General features: G+C 45.6%; 1 protein-coding gene across 3 annotated transcripts; it reads left to right on the forward strand.

Moving 5' to 3' along the window:
* Positions 1-7,580: 7,580 nt before the first annotated feature.
* Pdik1l (PDLIM1 interacting kinase 1 like) lies at positions 7,581-21,412 on the forward strand. Of its 3 annotated transcripts, none has more exons than XM_038333807.1 (3): positions 7,581-7,592; positions 12,185-12,486; positions 18,036-21,412. In XM_038333807.1, exons 2-3 carry the CDS (start codon positions 12,202-12,204, stop codon positions 18,774-18,776), a joined length of 1,026 nt encoding a protein of 341 aa, XP_038189735.1. In that variant the 5' UTR covers positions 7,581-7,592; positions 12,185-12,201; the 3' UTR covers positions 18,777-21,412. The 3 variants fall into 3 exon arrangements, with proteins under 3 accessions (XP_038189735.1, XP_038189734.1, XP_038189733.1); XM_038333806.1 differs by lacking the exon at positions 7,581-7,592 and adding an exon at positions 8,340-8,768; XM_038333805.1 differs by lacking the exon at positions 7,581-7,592 and adding an exon at positions 9,092-9,191.
* Positions 21,413-21,763: the final 351 nt, after the last annotated feature.

Here is a 21,763-nt window from a genome sequence, read left to right on the forward strand (position 1 = left end):
TTTGCAACAGAAACCGGGAAGTAGTGGTGCACACCTTTAACCCTAGCACTAGAGAGGAATATAAACCAGGATGAGACAGGAACTAGTTCTTTTCTTATTTTTTTTATTTTAATTTTTTTAATTATTTATTATATATACACAATATTCTGTCTGTGTATATGCCTGAAAACCAGAAGAGGGCGCCAGACCTCATTACAGATGGTTGTGAGCCACCATGTGGTTGCTGGGAATTGAACTCAGGACCTTTGGAAGGGCAGGCAATGCTCTTAACCACTGAGCCATCTCTCCAGCCCCAGGAACTAGTTCTTTTTTTTTTTTTTTCTTTTTTTGGGGGGTTTTTCGAGACAGGGTTTCTCTGCAGCTTTTTTAGAGCCTGTCCTGGAACTAGCTCTTGTAGACCAGGCTGGCCTCGAACTCACAGAGATCCGCCTGCCTCTGCCTCCCGAGTGCTGGGATTAAAGGCGTGCACCACCACCGCCCGGCAGGAACTAGTTCTTTTAAGTCTGAGAACTTCTTAGAGGTAAGTGCTTTCTAGTAGCTGGCTGCTTTGCTTCTCTGAGCTTTAGGTTCATCCCCAATGTCCGTCTCTGGGTTTTTATTATGCGTGCTACATCTTTCTTTTCTGTTGTTCTTGTCATTGTTTGAGGAAAAGTGTGCACCTTAGGCTGGCCTTGAACTCACGATTGATATTCTTGCCTCGGTCTCCTAAGGGCAATGATTTCCTCCATGAACTGCCAACTTACAGTCTACATTTTGAGCTCTTTCTCCAGTGCTGGGAGTACCATCCGTACTACTACTACGTGTACTACGGTACTGCGCCTGTATTGGGGAGCCTGCACTACAGGACCATTCGCGAGCCAGGCAAGGGCCTGGAGATTTAAACAAAGACAGGGGTCATCCTTGAAACAAGAATGCCCACCTTATGGTGTGCCAGAGCCGCTTATAGATGGGTCCTTAACCCATCTATAAGCCCCAGCCAAACCTACCAGAAACCACTCCCCTGCCATCAGGAACTCCTGAGGGTCTCCTGCTCAGAGTAGCTGCAAACACAGGAAAAACAAGTTGTTTCCCTCAGAGCAGCTACAAGCATAACAAGTTGTTTACAGGAAATTCAGGGTCTGGGTCCACAGCCCCCAACAGCAAGGAGGGGTAGCATCATTCACAGTACACCCGTGCTGTATGCCTTGACTGCATTTCAAGCCCTTTGGTTTTGATAACCTTTTTTTTTTTTTTTTGGAGCAAGGGAGGTGGGCGATGTCATACACAGCACAGCATGGGTGTGGAGGTCAGAAGATAATTCACAGAATCCACTAGGTGGGTTCTGAGGTTTGAACTCAGATTGTCAGGCTTGGCAGCAGCTGCCATTACTTACTCAACTATCATGCCAGTTCTCATTTTTCTTCATTTGAGACAGGGTTTTCTCTGTGTAGCTCTGGCTGGTCTTGAACTCACAGAGCTCCACTTGCCACTGCTTCCCAAGTGTTGGGATTAAAGGTGTGTGCCACCACCGCCCTGATTATATTTTAGAATGCTGGTTACATGTTGTTCAGTCTGGCCTCAAGCTCACAACATCACAGAGGATGACCCTGATCTGTTTTTTTTCCTTGGATTTTTTTGGGTTTTTTTTATTTCTCATGTATGATGTGGGGGGGGGGGTCAGAGAATAACTGTGTGTGACAAGACTTTTCCTGGGGAGACACAACACACAGCTACTTACCTCAGATGGGGAGCCCACAACAGACCAAAGTATGGACAGCACCAAAGTCCAATGTGTGAACCATGTTTTTTTTTTTTTTGGTTTTTCAAGACAGGGTTTCCCTGTGGTTTCTAGAGCCTGTCCTGGAACTAGCTCTTGTAGACCAGGCTGGCCTCGAACTCAGAGATCCGCCTGCCTCTGCCTCCCGAGTGCTGGGATTAAAGGCATGCACCACCACCACCCGGCAACCATGAGTTTTATAGGAGCAGAAATGACTCAAGGAAAACTGCAGCACCAAGACCTACTCCAGCACCCGACAGCTCACAGAAGCGGGGAACCTGGAGCTCACAGCACAGCCTGCAGGCAGCTCCACAGGCTGAAGAGTGTCCCTTCTGGATGACTCAGTTGATCTAAACCTCTTCGAGGTAGCTGGTTTGGTCTCTGTCTTTACAGCTTGATTTAATTTTGGGGGAGGGGCTACTAAATCTGGTCAGTTTCAGGGACTTCCTGTAGCTATTTTGAGTGGTTTACCTTCCTGTTTGTGGAGCTTCCCTGCAGGATGGAATGTCCCATTCAGGACCCTGTTCCACAACAGTAATTTAAGGGATCTGCCCTCTCCTTCCACCATAGGGTGCTGCACCAGCGCTGAGACTGGGGGAGGGTGCTGGGATTGAGACACAGAGGCTTCTTTTCTGGTGGAAGTACAGCAGCCTCTTTTTTGTCCCGAGCTAAAGCCTTTTATACCTTTACACAGCTGGCCCAAAACATGCTGAACAGCCAGAGGTCAAGATCAGGGCATTGTGTACTGGGAACTCTTCTGTGGAGACCCACCGGCCAGAAAGAACACAAACATCCTTGTCAATTACAGAGTACAAAAAAGTTCTGCTGTCGTCAGGGGGAGGGCAGCCCGATCACAACAATAGGGATTAAGAAAGAAAAAGAAAGTCAAACTCATATATCAGACTGGATGGAAAGCACCTTTATTTGCTGAGTTGCCATGCTGGGTTAGTCTTGAACCTTTGATCCTCCTGCCTCCACCTCCTGAGTGCTTGGATTATGGAGATGGGCTACCATACCCAATGTATGTTCTGCTTGACTCTAGCCCGCCTCTTTGTCCATGCTAGGCCAGTGCTCTATCGACTGAGCTACATCCCCAGTGAAGAGACTCCGGCCAGATTGAGCATAGCCAGCATGACTTTGGCAGGCCTTGCCCTTCTTTCCCATTCCTTCTGCCTTGCTAAAACCCACAAGATTATATTCCTAAAGCCACCACTATCTGTTCTCTTATTTGGCCACTTCCTCCTCCTGAGGCTGACTACCAAGGTCCAGCAATCAAAATGTTAACTTGGCTCACCTAGTTAACATGCCCAATTAAAATTAAACACTTCATCCTAACATGGGGTTTCCCCTTGTACCTTTATAAACAATCATCTGCCTCCTCTCTATCTGGAAGCTGTACTTTGGTCCCCTTCACCCAGGAACAAATACTGTTGTCTCCCTTCCCTTGTACCTTCTCCCTCATCCTCAATCTTCTTTACCACCACATTCTAACTCATTCTAACACAGGCCTCCCCTTTTTCTCTTCTTAAAAATTACACCTACAACATCATTTGCTGCTGTTTTCTGCCCAAGTCAGAGAGCAGCCACTTTCTCTCCGTGCTTAATAAGGGATCTCTCCCTGAAAACAGGTGTGTGTGTTTTGTTTTTTTTATTTATTTATTATGTATACAGTGTTCTGCCTGCATGTATACCTGCAGGCCAGATGAGGGCATCAGCTCTCATTACAGATGGTTGTGAGACACCATGTGGGTGCTGGGAATTGAACTCAAGACCTCTGGAAGAGCACCCAGTGCTCTCAACCTCTGAGCCATCTCTCCAGTCCCATTTGGGTGTGGTTTGTGCCTAATCCGGGGTCTAGGAGGATGCCCCTGATGTGCAGGGTTCTCTTTTACCCAACCCCTTAATTTTTCTTTTTAAACTAGAAAACACTGAGAGGATAAATCTATGGGAAGAGGGAAATGACCAATGGCTTGGTCACTTGTTTCTGAATCTTTTCAGCACAGTAAAGAATATACTTTTTTTTTTCCCCCAAATCAGGGTTTCTCTGTGTAGCTCTGGTTGTCCTGAAACTCATCTGTCGACCAATCTGGCCTCAAACTCAGAGATCTACCTATCTCTGCCTCCCAGATGCTGGGGTTAGAGGTATGCGCAACTATTGCCCGGCTAGAATAGAATTTTAAAGAAGATACTTGTTTTTGTTTCACCTCTGTATGTAGGTGCACCATGTATATGTCTGATGCCCTCAGAGATCAGAAGAGAACATCTTATTCCTTAAAACTGTAGTTACAGATATTTGAAAACTTAAATTTCTGTTTCTCAGAGTGAGCTGCCCGCCCCCAGCCCCAGTAACCATAGAATGTTCAGGATCAAATGTTCCAAGAAGATTTCCTTCACTATCTGGTCTCACTCTGTAACCACACTTGCTGACAAAGTCACCTACCCTATGGTTTTACCTTACAAAGGCAGTTGAGAAACTGGCTTACGGCTGGTCTCATGAAACAGCCTTAGGGAGAGACAGCTGCCTATTCGGCTCTGATGTGTACACGAATAAAGCTGGCTCTAATTCAGCTGTAATTTGGGTCAGTGGTTTTTCTCCTGTAGTCTGTGGGATTAACAGGTTCTGGGATCGAACATGGGTCCTTATGAAGAGCAGTCCGTGCCAGTAACCCTCTTAACTGCTGTCTCTCCAGCTTTTTATTTTTAGATTTACTTATGTGCATGAGTGTTTTGCCAACATGAATATGTATACCACATGCATAACTGGCGCTTTCAGAGGTTAGAAGGTACCGGATCCCTCGGAACTGGAGTTACAATGGTTGTGAACAACCATGCAAGTGCTGGGAACTGAACAAGAGCAACAGGTGCTCTTAAACACTGAACCATCTCCCCACAACCCTACCCCACTTTGTTGTTTTGAGACAGGTTTCACTGTATAGCCCTGGCTGGCCCTGAACTTACACATATACCTGCCTTTGCCTCCAAAGTACGCCATGGCTTGCCTTAGAATATTTATTTTATTTATTTATTTTTATTACTATTAGTTTCCAGACAGGGTTTCTCTGTTGCAGAATACTTAATTATGTAAAGATGTGTTGCATCTATTTAATTATGTAAAGATGTATTGCTGTTTTATCTTGCCTGCCTGAATGGTCTAATAAAAAGATGAACGGCCAATAGTGAGGGAGGAGGTATAGGCAGAACTGGGCAGGTAGAGTAAGTAGGAGGAGGGATTTAGGCTCAGAAGAGACACCAGGGAGATGCCGGGGCCAGTCAGAGAAAAGTAGGACGTAGAGTATGAAAGAAAACTAAACAGCCCTGAGGGAAAACACAGATGACTAGAAACAGATTAAAAGAGCTAGTGGGACGAGCCTAAGCTAAGGCCAAGCATTCGTAATCAGTAAGTTTTTGTGTCTTTATTTGGGAACTGGTTGGTGGCCCAAAGGAAATTCCAACTACACTCTGTAGCAAGCTTTCTCACCAGACTTTCTTGAACCACCAGCCTACAAATAATGACATGGAGACTTATTAATTTTGAAAGCTTGGCCTTAGCTTAGGCTTTTCCCCAACTAGCTTTTATAACTTAATCTGTCTCTATTAATCTACATTCTGCCATGTGTCTCGGTTACCTCTGCTCTGTACTTCTTCAGAGTTGCTGGCACCCCCTCTTCCTCCCAGAGTCCTCTCTCTCCTCGGAAGTCCCACCTATTCTCTCCTGCCTAGCTATTGGCCATTTAGTTCTTTTTTTTTTTTCTTTTTTTGGTTTTTCGAGACAGGGTTTCTCTGCCATTTAGTTCTTTATTGAACCAATCAGAAGGCACCTTAGCAGAGACATATCTTTACAGTGTAAACAAATACTCCCAAATACTCTCTTTGTATCTCTGGCTGTCCTGAAACTTGCTTAGCTTGGCAGACCAGGCTGGCCTCAAACTGAGAGATCTGCCTGCCTCTGCTTCCCAAGTGCTAGGATTAAAAGTGTTTGCCACCAGCACCCGGCTATTTTTTTCTCTCAAATACTAATTTTTTTAAAGGTATTTTTTAAAATTAATTTTTTGTACATTGATGAGGGTTCAGATCCCCTGGAACTGGAGGTACAGACAGGGGTGAGCTGCCATGTGGGTGAAGAGCAGCCAGTGCTCTTAACTGCAGTCATTCCTCCAGCCTGCTAGTGTTTAAAGAAGAAAATACATATTTTCAAATGCTATCTCAGATTTAACTTTACCCTAAATTCTCATACTACTGACTCTTTCGTATCTACTCTAGAAGGCCTCGGTTCCTAAAGCCATTGCCTAAGTATCTGCTGCCCTACGGAATCACAGTTTCAAACTAGCAATATGAATATGGCTTCACTTTAAACTTTATGTTATTTATTGTGCATGTACGTATGTGTGAGCTCACATGTGCTGTGGTGTATATCCAGAGGTCAGTGGAACATTTGCAGGGGTTCCAAGGTTGGAATTTAGGGTGTCCTGCTGGTTGGCAAGCACCTCTATGATGGAGCCATCCCACTGGGCCTACAATGGCATTTCTGAGCAGTTTTGTTCTCCTTAAACAGTCCTCACTAGGGAAATACAACAAAAATATTTTTAATTTAAAAATAATTGATTACTGGGGCTGGAGAGATGGCTCAGAGGTTAAAAGCATTGCCTGTTCTTCCAAAGGTCCTGAGTTCTATTCCCAGTCAACCACATGGTGGCTCACAACCATCTATAATGGGGTCTGGTGCCCTCTTCTGGCCTGCAGCCATACACACAGACAGAATGTTGTATACATAATAAATAAATAAATATTTTAAAAAAATAATTGATTACATTTTTATTTGGGGGCACTCTGATTTTACTACTATGTAAAACACTTACAGGCTTTCAGCATCTTAACTATACACAACAGTGCACACACAGGTCTCGTCCATGTCTTTCCCTCTCCCACCAACACAGCCGCTTTCAGAAGCTGTTTACTCTTCCAGTGTTTATCTTTTGTTCTGATATCACTCTGTAGCCCTGGCTGGCCTTTAACTCACCAGGATCCACCTGCTTCTGCTTCCCAAGAGCTGGGGTTAAAGGCATGTGCCACCATACCAACCCCATTGTTTATCTTTTAAACATAAGCAATTAGGTCAGGTGTGACGGCACGCTCCTCTAACATCCCCACCCTCAGGAGTGTGGGGACACAGGAGGCAAGAGGACCAAGAGTTCCAGGTTGGGATGGTGCAATAGCTCGGCATCCACTCGAAGGTGGAGGGAGAAATGGAGTACACAAAGTTGTCCTCTGATTTCCATGTATACATCACACATTTTTTTAAAGGTTAACCAGGTGTGGCGGTGCCCACCTTTAACCCCAGCACTCAGGAAGCAGCAGGTGGATCTGTCAGTTCAAGGCCAGCTGGGTCTACTGAGTAAATCCAAAGCCAGCCAAGGCTACGAAGTGAGAGCCTGCCTCCATGCGGACAACTCTTCCTGTATTGGACTGATAGGCCTTTTTAAAGTTTAAATACAAGCAGTTGTGTTTATCGTTCACACAGATGGCGTGGTATAAAGCGCTGCTCTTGGAGGGGAGCAGAGAAAAATGTATAGTTCAATAAAACCAATAAAAAAAGAAACAAACAAAAACACTACTCTGGTGCCTAGCTCCGGCTCTCAGCCTGACAGCTCAGCCATCTGAGGACGTCTCAGTTGGGGAAGTGCCTCCATCAGGCTGACCTGGGCATGTCTATGAGGGGGTTTTCTTGATTGCTAATTGGCAAAGGAGGGCTCACCCCAATGTGGGCAGTGCTATTTCTAGGCAGGTTGGTCCAGGCTGTTTAGAAAGCAAGCTGAACCATGGACCTGGGAGCAAGCCGGTAAGCAGCCTTCCCCAGGTCCTGCCCTGACAGCCCTCAATGATGAATTTGTGACCCTAACCCTTAAGTTTAAGTCAGACAAACCCTTTCCTCCCCTAAGGTACCTTTGGTGAGTGGGCTTTTGTTGTTTTATTTTTCTTTTTAATCACAATAATAATGAAACTGCCAGAACGGGTGGGTATGTTCCGGAATTCCTGTGACATTTAATAGCTGCAATGAACAGAAAAGCTACTCTGACCCAGAGATCTCTTCCTATTCTGTCCTTCTGTAACATAGGTAGCAGCTGTCTACACAGCATTCCGATGCCCCGCTCTTTTCCTGGGTAGGAAACAAGTCTAGCAAACCGGTGAACACCAGTACCAGGAGGGCACTCGGGACAAACTCTAAACATCTGACTGGAACTTTATTAGGAGAGGCGCTGGAGCGGATTTTCTAGACACAATTTGGTCAAATATAACAGAAGTCGGCTTTCTCTCCTGTGAAAGCAGGATCAGACTTGTGGAGTTTGGTTCAGATTATACAAAAAGTTCCCAAGCTCCCAAATATTAGTCCCATAAACATAAGACTAAGGAAAAAGAACCTGGAGCTCAGTGACATCGTGCCTTAGACGCGGCAATGAGCGCAGGATCAACCTTAATAGCAAACGGTAGATGCAGAATAATAAAAGAATGGGCGTTTCTGGCAGATGCTTACAGAATCTGTGTAACTAACGGGTTGGCCAATAGGTCGAAGTGCCCACCGTCAGGACGACTACAGTTCTGGCGTTCAATCCTGGACCGTGGCGACTTGGCTTTGTCGTTGCACCCTCCAACCCGAGCTCAGGCTTGCTAGGTGGGGTGCCGCAGCCAGGTTGGCCGCGCCCTACCTCCCTCACCCAGCAGGGCGACCGCGATCCTCACCGCCGGGGGAACAATGAGGTTCCGGCTTCTTTAAGGGAGATACCACCGCGCCAGTGGGGCAGGGGACGGCGTCCTCCCCGATGATCGCACCCAGTCCCGCATCGCCGCCTGGGTCATTGCACCGCCCGCCAACACGGCTGGGTGACTCGGACAGAAGGTGCAGCCTCCCAGCACCGGCCGCACCACCCCGCGGGCCCGCTGTCCAGACCCGCCATCCGCGAGGAAGATGCGCCGGGTGTCTGGTCGCAGCGAACCGCGCACTGCAGCCCGCCGTCCGGTAGGTCGGCAGGGGACAGGGAGGGCGGCCCGGGGCACTGGCCGCAGCTTCCCCGAAGTCCCGGGACTTGCGCCCGCTGCGGCAGAGGGCGACCGCCCCCGGCCGCCACCCCTGCGGGCCAGGGCACCAGTGGTCGGCCCTGCAGCGTGCACACCGCCGGCGACGCTCGGCTCGGTTGCAGCGCCCGAGAGCAGAGGCGCCCGAGCGCAGCACACGGCGCTCACCCAGCCGGCGGCGCTCGGCGGCGCACGCGCACTACGGAAAGCCGGAGGGGGCGGGGCCCGGCGTGAGGGGGTGTGTCCGCGCACCACGGGGGCGCGCGCCGGCTTCTGACTGGAGGCCGCTGCAGCCGAGGCGCGAGCTGCCCGATAATGGCGGCCTGCAGAGCTCATGAGAGGGAGAAGCGGCGGCGGCTGCCCTGAGGTAAATCTGGCCCTTGGTGGTGGCACGGATGCCCTGCGGTCAGAACCGACCTCCCTGCATGTGTCTCTGTCCCCCGCAGGCCTGTCACAGACCTCGCAGCGGAGTCATCCCCGGGAAGGCCCGGCGCTGCCCCGGCCAGCGGCCGGGACTGCGGCCTCCGTTCCCGCCCGGGCCACTCCCGGGTCCCCGGCCCCTAGTCTGCAGCCTCCGGGAGTTGAAGCGGCTGCGGAGCCACGGGAGGGTCCCTCGGGGTTTCAAGGGACTGTCGCCGGGAGTGATCTCGCGGCCGGGGCAGCGAGCGCGGCCTGAGGCTCCCCGGCGGCAGCACCTCTGGCCTCGCTCGTCCCTTCCCCGGCACCGGCAGGTGCATGCCCAGGCCGGCCGGTGCCCAGCTCCCGGGGAGCAGGGCAGGCTCGAGGGTCCAGGAGATGCCACCGAAGGATGCCTCACCGGGGCGTCTCTCCCGCCAGGAGCCCAGGGAGTTGACAGACACCTTCCCGAATAAGGTGCCCCTCTCTCGGGGGACGATGACAGGAGGGAGAGAAGGGACTGCTGCAGATAAAAGAGCCGCTCGCAAGCGCGTAGTACCCGGCGATCGGCGCCAGAGCGGGGCAGAAGGTCCGCCGGTGCCAGGAAATCTGACATTAGGAAAGACAGCGAGAGCTGGAAGGCTAGGCGAGCAATTAAAGGAAGTAGCGCTCAAGGCAATCCCCAGAAGCTGTCATTTTCAAAATCTGGCCTATGAGCTTAAAGTAGCTGCTCCCAGAGTGTCAGCTTCCAGGGCCAGTCACTTTTTGTTGCTCTGATTGTGCAGTGCAAGTACAATCTCAGGTTACTCTTCCTGCCCGTGCTGACAGTCGGCAAGTGAGCCTTTGAGGCGTGAGGAAGTACGCTGCAGGCTCTCCATTCACAGAAGGGTCTCTATAGGGCCTGTGCTCCAGCTTGCCTTTAAGTGATTTATTAAGTTGGAACTCCAAAGAACTTTGGTCAGAGACTCCCCTTTGAGGTCTAAGATGCTCCCCTCCCCTTTGGCAACAATTACCTAGAATTAAGTAGCTATCTTAAAGCATAATAAAAAAAAAAGGGGGGGGGGGCGGTCGATCTATTCTAAGCCACTTACTTACATTTTAAGGAACGGTTCTTCTACAAAACTTGTGTTTATTTGTAAAATAAATAATTAAATAAATAGTGCATGCCTGTAACCCCAGGACTTGGAAGGTGGAGGCAGGAGGATCAGTAGTTCGGGATCATCTTTTGCTATGTAGTGAGTTCAAGGCTCTCCAGACCTACTGGAAACAGGGTCTCAAGCAAAACAAAAGCGATCTTGTTCACTTTCAGTCCATAAACAGAAGTCGGGTATTTGTATTTCTAACTGTGAGGGGGGTTTGTATTTCAGTGTTTTTGTTTGTTTTATTTTTTTATCTATAGCTTTGGAGCCTGTCCTGGAACTCTGTAGACCAGGCTGGCCTCGAACTCACAGAGCTCCGCCTGCCTCTGCCTCCTGAGTGCCGGGATTAAAGGCGTGGGCCACCATCGCCTGGCATATTATTTCAGTGTTTTTATTACCTTTCATAAATGTGTCAACCTTAAGAAGATGTACATACATTGCTTTATTTTTTTTCAGGATCAGTAAACTAAAACGTTGAATTTGGGGGTTTATTTGTTTATTTATTGTTTTTTGAGGCACGGTTTTCTATGTAGCCCTGCCTGTCCTGGAACTCACACTATAAACCAGACTGGCTTTGAACTCAAGCATCCGCCTGCCTCTGCTTTCTGAGTGTTCAGATTAAAGGCAAGCACCACCACTGCCCCACTTCGGAATTGTTTTAACTGCACCAGCAGTTCCAATAGGGAGCAGTGTAGTTTAGTGGTTTAAGTCATGGATGTCGGAACCAGCAAGCTGCATGACGACTGCCTGTTTACTTGTCCTCTCTGTGTTTTACTCTCCTCACTTCTAAAATGACTGTCACAACACCCACCCCTTCCCACACAGATTATGGTTAAGGATTCATGAATTTAGCCAGGTGTAGTGTCATGCACCTGTAATTCCATTGTTCTCGAGAGAGCGGTAAAGCCAGGGCTGTTGAGAGGGTTCAGTGCGTAAAGTTATTTTCTGCCAAGCTTTACAGCTCGTGTTCAATTCCTGGGGCCCACACGGTAGAAGGAAAGGACTGCCACATACTGTCCTCTGAGTTCCAGAAAGCCACACCCATGCACACCAAATATGCGATACTACTTTCAAAAAGTGAAAGCCATCTTGAGCTACATACTAGCAAGATCCTGTCTTATAAAAAAAGGACTGGAAGCAAGGCATGGTGGTACACGTCTTTAATTCCAGCACTGGGGAAGCAGAGACAGGTTTATCTCTGTGAGCTGGAGGCCAGCCAGAGTTACACAGTGAGACCTTGTCCAAAAAAGGGGTGGGTGGGTGGAGCCTGGAGATAGAGTTCAGTGGATAACGCATTTGCCAAACAAGTCTGAGGAGCAGAGTCTGGGTCCACAGAACCCATGTAAAGCCAGATGTCCTACCACCGGTGAGGTGGCAGGCAGAACCAGAACAGTCTCCAGAAGTTCACAGGCAGCTAACCTGCCGTGTGCACTAGCAGTGACAGGAGAGCCAAGGCTATCTTTGAACAGGTGTGTCATGGCACGAGCATGCCTGCACTCACACACCTAGATTAAACTTAAAAAAAAGTCAGTAATGACGGTTCTGTAACCATGGCCCCTGAAGCCAGCCTGGCCTACCTGTCAGGCTCCAGGCCAGGGAACTTGGCAAGACCCTGACTCAAAGACAACAAAAGCTTAAAAACTATTTTAAAATACTTGAAATAGTTCCTGATACATGGTAAGTCCTATCTGTTACCTTTATTATTATTGGTAGATTTGTCCAAGATGTAGCTAGATACCCTTCAATTCCCACAGGCGCTGAAACAGTTAAATACAAGCCAATAGGTACACCTGATTTCAACAGAGTACTTTGTTGATTTTTCCAGAAACCTCGACCTTGAAGATGGTGAGTAGCCAGCCAAAGTACGATCTAATACGGGAGGTAGGCCGAGGTAGTTACGGTGTTGTGTATGAAGCAGTCATCAGAAAGACCTCTGCAAGAGTAGCAGTGAAGAAAATTCGATGCCACGCACCTGAAAATGTTGAACTAGCCCTGCGAGAGTTCTGGGCACTAAGCAGTATCAAGAGCCAGCACCCAAATGTGATTCACTTGGAAGAGTGCATTCTGCAAAAAGATGGGATGGTGCAAAAGATGTCCCACGGCTCTAATTCTTCCCTTTATTTACAGGTATGTGTCACTGGATAGGAAATGAACATAAGATTGGTCAGCAAGAGGAAGTGAAGAGTGTCAGGAACTTCTCCCTTGGCGCAGGTGTTTGATGGCTAGGTGCAGGTAGAGGTCTTCAGAGGATAGAGGAGAGATTTGCTTTAAGCTTGTGCTGCACGTACCTAAAAATAACATAAGCCACCTGTTATGCCTGGTACTTGCCAGTCTGTGTAGGAACAGGACAAGTGGAAATTAGAGGGTTTTTGAGACTAGCATCAAAGTTCAGTTCCTGGAAACCAATTCTCCTGAAAATAAACACAGAAGACAAGGAAAAACACCACAATCAGTAATAGCCACACCCATCGGTAATTGAACTTCTCTTTTTTAAAAGGCACAGGTCTAAACACAAGCCTTAGAAGAGTATATTGGTATTTGCCTATAATCCTAGGGCTTGGGAGGTGGAGGCAGGAGATTCAGGAGTTTAAGACCAGACTCACCTGTATATCGAGTTTGAGACATGCCTGGACTGAATCATGAATTCTAGGACGAAAGTCCTCTGACCTCCACACTTGCAATGTCCTGCACGCATGTAAGCACTACATATATGCACATTCTTGAAACACACACATAGAATAAATAAATGTAATTTAGCTGTTAAAACAAAGAGAGTTAACAGCAACAACAACAACTCTGTTTGATGTTGTGGAAAAGGCTCAGAGGGTAAAGGAGCTTTTTGCCAAACCTGGTAACCTGGGTTTAATGTCCAGGTCCCACGTGGTAGAAAGAGGGAGTGGACTCCTGAGAACTGTTCTCTTGACTCCACAAATTTGCTGTAGCACCCACACCTACACAAAATAAATAATTTAGAAAAGTTTAAAAACTGTCTTCATTATTAACTCTCTAAAAGTACTTATGTTGCCATGATAAAAAATATGTATATACTGGAGCAAGGCAGTGGTGGCACATACCTTTAATCCCAGCACTCAGATGGCAGAGGCAGGCAGATCTATGGGGTGAGTGTCAAGACTTTCATATTACGCAGAGAAACCCTGTCTCAAAAAAGATTGGAAATCTTTTTTTTTTTTTTTTGCCAGTGCTAGAGATTGCCCTAGGGTTTGGGGCATAGTGCATAAACTACGTTCCCTCCTAACCCTTGTCAACTCTGCATTGAATTTTAGAGATTAGGTACACAATCCCTGTGGATGGAAAAATGAGGATGTTAATACATTTGACTTAGTGTAAGTTCAGAACTAGCAACTGTAACAAGAATTAGATATTGTTTAGTACTGAGTCCAGATCCAGCAACTGTAACAATTATGTATTGTTTAGTACTTTGAGGTCTTAAGATATGAAGTATCAGATTTGACTAAGTGATTTTCATACTTAAATTACTTTTTTAAGTAAATCTCTTTTGCTCTTTAAAGCCTTACAGACCTGTATTGCTATCAGAATGACTTGAAATAAATAATCCATCTTTCCTAGTAGCTATTTGTTCACGTGTTATGGTAATCACGTCTGCCTTCCCTGGGTAGTCAAAGACAGAGGTAGTGCTGAGACAAGATTTGGCACAGAAGAACTCAGAGATAGGTACCTGTGTTGAAATAAAATAGTCTTTTCTATGTATTTATAAGTTAGCTAGATTTTTTTCATTTATTCATTTTTGAGACAGTGTCTGTAGCCCTGGTTAGTCTGGAACTCACTATGTAAACCAGGCTGACCTCACACTTACAGAGATCCACCTGTTTCTGCCTGTGAGTGCTGGGATTAAAATATATGTCCTACCTCACCCAGCATAGTTGACCATATATTTATCAATAGAATTGTATCAAAACAGTACAATACAATATAGTCAATACACAGATCTATAACATAACCAGAAAGTTCCTATGCATGATCTTTATTATCTGTATAAACTTTCATTTTCCTTTATGTTTTTCTAGATATATTCTTCCTTGTTCTAAGTTGAAATAATTAAATTAATTCCTGATAGCTAAAAATCCTTATCCAAGAGAAAATGTAAAACAGACTGTTACAAGTGCTCAGTTTCATGCCTTAGGACTTTTCAGCCTTCGGTCTGTATATTTCAGACTAGTGACATAGATGGTGTGGGACGTACAATAGGAAGTCTATATATTCTAGGGCTGAAGAATTACGAATTGACTGGGTGTGCTACACATAATATGTGCACAGATGTGTTAACATAAGATACTGAGAAAGGATTATCATGAATTCAAGGCCAGCCTGGACTACAGATAGAATTCAAGGTCAGCCTGAGGTACAGAGTGGGACCCTATCTAGGGAGTTAAAAAAGACAAATTAAGCTAGGCGGCGGTGCACGCCTTTAATCCCAACGCTCAGAAGGCAGAGTCAGGTGGATCGTTGGGAGTTTGAGACTAACCTGGTCTACAGAGCCAGTTTCAGAATAGCCAGGGCTACACAGAGAAACCCTGTCTAGAAAAAAACTGGAAAAAAAAGAAATATAAACTATTTAAAACTTACAGAGTTTAACAACAATTATATAGATAGGTAGGCGAGAACCACACATTTCCCTTCTTGCTGGCCAGTATTCTGTGTACCACCACGCCTGCCCCCTAAACCACTCTTGAGCACTGGGATTCTGTGTTACACAAGGCTGTTTATTAACTTCAGATGTTAGGGAGAGACAGAAAGCTGAAGTCGGTTAAAAGCAGTACACCTGTCTCATTCTCTGCCCTGGCACACCATGCAGAAAGAAGGCTCCTGTAGGCCATTGCTGCTGTCTGCATAGGAGGCAAAACGGAGGGGCGCCTTTGCTTTTGCCAGAATAGCCAGAGGAAGTAGTGGTAGTGATTAATTTAAATATAAACTTACCAGTTTCTCACTCTTCAACAGCTCTGCTCTGAATCTTCCCCTTTCAGCACACCAATCTAAAATATACTGTATAACAAATAATTTAAAAGCAATATTCCTCTATATTTTAGTCTTTTCATGAAGCAGCGAACTGGGAGGTGATAGAATTTAGCTATACTGACCAGTGTAGAAAATGTAGGCCAGCTGGGCACTTTCCAAAACAGGCTATTAAAAATGCTACTCCTTGGCTCAGAAATTTAGTGTGTATTTAGGGACAAAGGTGGCATTTTCAAGTGCCGAAAAAAATTTTTAAATGCATGCATAAAAGCACTGCTGAAATGAAATATTCCAGAGGTTTCCAGTTACAGTTGGAGGCTGGCACTGGACTCACCTCAGTGCAGAGCGGAGCTTCCAAACCTTTCCACTGGTGGCCTCCCCAGAGAAACGTGTGTGACCCTGGGTATATGGGTGTGCAAAACATCTACAAATAAACATGTACTGGGAAAATCATAAATAATTCCATTTTAAAGCAATTCTTTGGTTACATATAATTTTACCTTTTATTAAAGTAGGAAGCAGGCTTATACACAAATGAAGTGACTGTATTGTTTATTTCTGCATAAAGAGTTTAAATCCTGGGCTGGCATGATGCTCAGTGGGCAGACACTTTGCTGCAGGCCTGACAGCCTGAGTTTCATCCTCAGGTCCCACAAGGTGGCAGGAGAGAATCAGCCTCCAGTGTTAACCTCTGGCATGTGTGGGGTGGGGGACACGTACTCAAGAGTGCACACATACACAATTAGAGCCATTTAAAAAATTATTGGGTGAATGTTCATTGCTGTAAAACAGATCATCTGCAGCATCTCCACCGTCAGTGCTTCTATTTTATGAACACCAGTGGTGAGAGCAACAGTGTCTGATGGAAATAGGTTAGTACAAAATGAGGTTTATGTTTTAAGGCAAATCATAAGTTGTTCAAAATTCAGTACAAACAGCATTTATTGATCCTCTTGCCTCAGCTTGTATAGTGCTAGGCTTACAGGTGTGTTCCACCATACCCACCTTCAAACAGCAATTTTTAAAATTAACCCCCTCTCCCAGACAGTCTCACTGTATAACTCAGGTATAACTCAGGCAGGCCTTAGACTTGTGGTCTCCTAGGTGTAATGACGCACACCTATAATTTCAGCACTGTAGACAGAAGTAGGAAGAGCAGAAGTTCAAGGCCAGCCTTGGCTATACAGTGAATTTGAGGCCTGCATGAACTATTTGAGACCCTGTTTCAAAACAGAGGGGAAAAAGAAAAATAGAGGAAAGAAAATAGTACCCAAATTAAACATTATACCACAACACAATCCATTGATAGACCGCTTTGGTACTTGCTTGCTGATTAATGACAGTAGAAAAATGTCAGAAGTCCTTGTTTTCCCCAATAAAACTGTAATGTTTCTATAAGAGCAGACAACTTTGCAGTTTGGTTTTGAATTAATTTTTGGTAACTGAAAATTTATTAAACCTTTGACTGTTGGCAGTTTGTTTTGTGTGTGTGACCCCTACTTTTGGTTTAAGAGACCTTTGCCTTAGCTGGATGGTGGTAATGTTAATCCAGTACTCAGAAGGCAGAGACAGGTAAATCTCTGTGATTTCAAGTCCAGCCTGGTCTACAGAGTGAGTTCCAGGACATCCATGGCTACCCAGCAAAACCCTGTCTTGAAAGACAAACAAACAAACAGAATAAAGAAAATCTTGCCTGGCATATACAAGACCCTGGGTTCAATTGCCAGCATTGCAGAAACAAAATTAAACTGCAAACTGTCCTAACTTTTATTCATTTTTTTTCAAGACAGGCTTTTCTGTGTAGTCCTGGAACTCTCTCCATAGACCAGAATGGCCTCTAACTCACAGAGATCCACCTGCCTCTGCCTCCCGAGTAGCTTGTGTTGGTAATTTTTTATTTATGTGTACTGGTGTTTGCCTGCCTTTATGTCTGTATGAGGGTGTTTGATTCCCTGAAACTGGAACAGCTGTGATCTTCCATGTGGGTGCTGGGAACTGAACCTGGGTCCCTGGAAAAACAGCCAGTGCTTAACTGCTGAGCCATCTGTCCAGCACCGCCCCTTTTTTGGGGGGGCATGAGTTTCGAGACAGGGTTTCTCTGTGAGCTCTGGCTGTCCTGGAACTCGCTCTTTAGACCATGCTGGCCTCACTCAAACTCACAGAGATCTGCCTGCCTCTGCCTCCTGAGTGCTGGGTTTAAAGGCGTGTGCTACCACTGCCCAGCCTATATGTATTTACGATGTGTAGCCAGGTGTGGTGGTACGTGCCTTTAGTCCCAGCAGTGGGGGAGTCAGAAGCAGGCAGATCTCAGAATTGGAGGTCAGCCTGGTCTACAAAGCAAGTTTCAGGTCAAACAGGGCTACACACAGAAATCCTGTTTCGAAAAAATAAAAAATGGATTTATTAATTTTTAATTATGTTTGTGACAGGGATGAATGTGTGTGTGTGTGTGTGTGTGTGTGTGTGTGTGTGTGTCAGTGCAGATGCCCTTAGAGGCCAGAAAAAGTACTGGATTCCCCTAGAGCTCTCGTTGCAGGCAGTCGTGGGCCACTGACATGGGTGCTAAGGACCTGAACTCCAGTCCTCTGAAGCAGTAAGCTCATGACCGCTGAACCTTACTTCCAGCTCCCTTTAACTTTTCTATAATCAAATTTTGTAACTTCTTCTCTCCTTCCTCTGTGCAGCTTGTAGAAACTTCATTAAAAGGAGAAATTGCCTTTGATCCCAGAAGCGCCTATTACTTGTGGTTTGTGATGGATTTTTGTGACGGAGGAGACATGAACGAGTATCTGTTGTCCAGGAAGCCCAACCGAAAGACCAACACCAGCTTCATGCTTCAGCTCAGCAGTGCTTTGGCTTTCCTGCACAAAAACCAGATCATCCACCGGGACCTGAAGCCTGATAACATCCTCATTTCTCAAAGCAGGTTGGACACCAGTGACTTGGAACCCACACTGAAAGTGGCCGATTTTGGTCTGAGTAAAGTTTGCTCGGCATCTGGACAGAACCCCGAAGAACCTGTCAGCGTAAACAAGTGTTTCCTTTCCACGGCGTGTGGGACGGATTTCTACATGGCTCCTGAAGTATGGGAAGGACACTACACAGCAAAAGCTGACATCTTTGCTCTGGGAATTATCATCTGGGCCATGCTGGAGAGGATCACCTTCATAGACACAGAGACCAAGAAGGAGCTTCTGGGGAGCTATGTAAAGCAGGGAACCGAAATTGTGCCTGTGGGGGAGGCACTTCTGGAAAACCCCAAAATGGAGCTCCTCATCCCCGTGAAGAAAAAGTCGATGAACGGGCGAATGAAGCAATTGATTAAGGAGATGCTGGCCGCAAACCCTCAGGACCGTCCGGATGCGTTTGAACTAGAGCTCAGATTAGTCCAGATTGCTTTTAAAGACAGCAGCTGGGAAACGTGACCTCCTGCCTGCAAGTGTCTTAGATGGTGTGCTACTTCTGATTCAACAGTGATTCAACATTACATGGCCGGAAAGAAGACGAAAGTTAGACTCCACTCTCCGAGGGTTTAGGTTTCATTGTGGGGTAATTTTTTTCTCTCATTTTTCTTACTCCATGCAGGCCATTTTATTGTGTGTTTTGAATGTGTATTACCAATGTGGTATAAATTTTTTTTTAAATGATCATTTGTAAAAGTTTGGCAGAAAAAAATTCTCCTAAAAGCCAAGCAGAGAAGAGAGTCCAATTTTTGGAAATATGTCTTTAAGTATTTTAGACATTCCTTGTCAGTATTAGGCATTTCCATGGAAGAAGAGGTTTGCATGCTGGTAATGCAACCTTTGAGCTTTGTAAAGGAAACATATATGTATATATTTATGTATATGGAAGTTTGTGAATGTGTGCATTTTGCATTCCACATGAGGAAAATGCCACTTGTTTAAATTATTTGATAGAGGTTTGGGTTTTTGAGATTTGCTGGTGAAATTGGTGATGAAAACTTACACAGAGCCACCCCTCATCTTCCTCCTGCCCTCCCGCTCCTGGAAACACACTTTTATTTTTTGTTTGTTTGTTTGTTTGTTTGTCTGTTGTTTTGTTTTGTTTTCCCAGTGTACTTCTCTTGAAAGGCATCATTTTGGAGGGTCTAAAATAGCTGAGTAAACGTAATTGGAGCTAAGCCAAGCTGCTGGAGTAAGTTCTCTGAGCTCTCCCGGGCCCTGTAGCGCTTCGAGAGGAATTAGTCGTTCAGTCACTTGGTAGGAGGTCGGCAAGGATGCCGATGGCTCAGTCAGACCTTCAGGAAACTGAGCGTTTGTTTAAACCACTGCACGGGGGGACATGTGTGTGCGCTTGCGCATCTGCCATGACCTGAGCATGGTTGGTATTCTTCTGCTCTGAAACATTGCTTTATACAACTGTAATACTTGATGTATTAATTTTGAGTTTTATGACTTTTTCTAAGTCTCAGCATAAAGTTGAAGAAACCAAATGAGCTCGCCCTCAAGTTGCTGGCCCTGATGTGGCTTCCTGTTGGATCACTGGAGTCCTGTCACCCTGGCACTGTGATGCAGTAATGGGACTGGTAATCACTGTCATAAATATTGGTTGCTTTTTTCCAAAGTGAGAGATGATGCACACAGAGTTTGGCAAATAGATAAAATTCTGTGCCATCAACTGCTTTTCGAGCAGAAAAGTTGTGGGTATCATATCGTCACCTGGTAGTGTCAGTCAGAAAGCAAGAGCCTCCTAACTCCTCCTGAAGTGAGACTCTAACTGCATGTTTGTCTCTAGATTGTCCATGCTGATGCAGGAAACTGAGTCTTTCCTAAACCAGAGTACCCATTAGAGTCTACCATTGTATCCAAATGAAGCTTTATGATGCACTAAACCCCCACCCACCCCTCCTGGGGTGGAGCGTGGGCCCTGGGCAGGTAGGGAAGCTGTGGGACACTGACCCCTGGGATCCTTATAAAGCACTAAGATGCAAAAGTCAAAATAGCAGCGTGTTGACATTATCAGCAGTTCCCCATGTCTCCTCAATGCTTGAAACTCCACCCTTCACAGTGGGGCTGGGTCTAGCTCAGTGGGCGGCCCTGTGTTCAGTCCCTAGCACCCTAAAGGCAGTAAGTTAACACATGTGTTCAGAGGGTAATAAAAGATAAAACACCAAAAAAATAAAACATGTAATGGAGGTTTAGAAATATGAATAGAAAGGCTTTATTAAAATCCCATCAAATGAAAAAAGTCACACCTAATATCACTTGCAGAGTTAACTAAAATAATTCTTTCTGGAATAGAAGCATACTGGACGTTCATGGTAATTGACCCTCTGGGTCATCAAGTTGACAGATCTGAGTTCCAGGAAATTAGAAAAAGTCTCATTATAATGTATTCTTAATGACTTGGCACTGCATCGGATCGATATGTGATGTCGCCAACATTTCATTTGTTCTACAAGTACCTGTGCACTAGAAGCCCCAACATCCTAAGCACATAGCTTCTGAGCCTGTCTCCTTGAAATAATGTGTAATTGGTTTGTCTTTTGGTTTGGTTGGTACTGGGATCCCACCAGAGCCTTGCATGTGCTACACAAAGGCTTTACCACTGAGCTACATGTCTAGCCCCAGTTATAATTTATTTTGAAAGATTTTTACTTGTGAAATATAATTCTTTCTTTCATTAGAGGTAAGGGTGTGGGGTGATCAGGAAATTTCTTCCAGAATTTTCTCAAGTCCTTGTATTCTAAAATAGCTTATGATATCAACAAAAGGATAGTAACTTCTTTGTCTTTCTTTGTTCTTTTTCAGTCAGAGGTATTTATTAAGTACCTACTGTGTGCTCAGCACTAAAGTTTAGTTGATTTGACAACAATTTAAGATTTGCATGGGGTGCGGCTGGACTCAGCAGTTTAGAGAACTGGTTGCTCTTGCGTAGAACAGAGTTCAGTTCCCAGCACCCATGTTGGGTAGCTCACAACCACCTAACTCCAGCTCCAGGGGACCTGTATCCTCTTGCTTCCATAGGCATAGGCACATACACACACACACACACACACACACACACACGATGAAAAGAATAAAAATAAACCTTTTTTTTTTTTTAAAAAATGACATTTAGCCATGCACTTTCTCCAATCACGGGTAAGAAATAAAGATGGGGAGTGATAATTGGAAATTTTGGATATTTACTGAAAGACAAATGCAATCCAGAAATTGTGCACAGTGCCTTGCCCATGATAGGTACTCAATAAACAGTTATTCCTCATAGTCTGTTGCCATGGTTTCTAGTGTTTTATGAAATTTGTCTTAATTGAAAAAGACCAAATATTTCAGATAACGCTCATAGGCAGCTGTGTCCTGTCACCGTAGGGTTGTACAGTTAGGTCCTAGATGTTACTTTGCACTAGTTGTCACTTAGAACATGGGGGCTGTAGATTCTTGGTGCTAAG

The sequence above is a fragment of the Arvicola amphibius genome, chromosome 6 (assembly GCF_903992535.2).
Source record: "Arvicola amphibius chromosome 6, mArvAmp1.2, whole genome shotgun sequence".
NCBI classification, from domain to species: Eukaryota; Metazoa; Chordata; class Mammalia; order Rodentia; family Cricetidae; genus Arvicola; species Arvicola amphibius.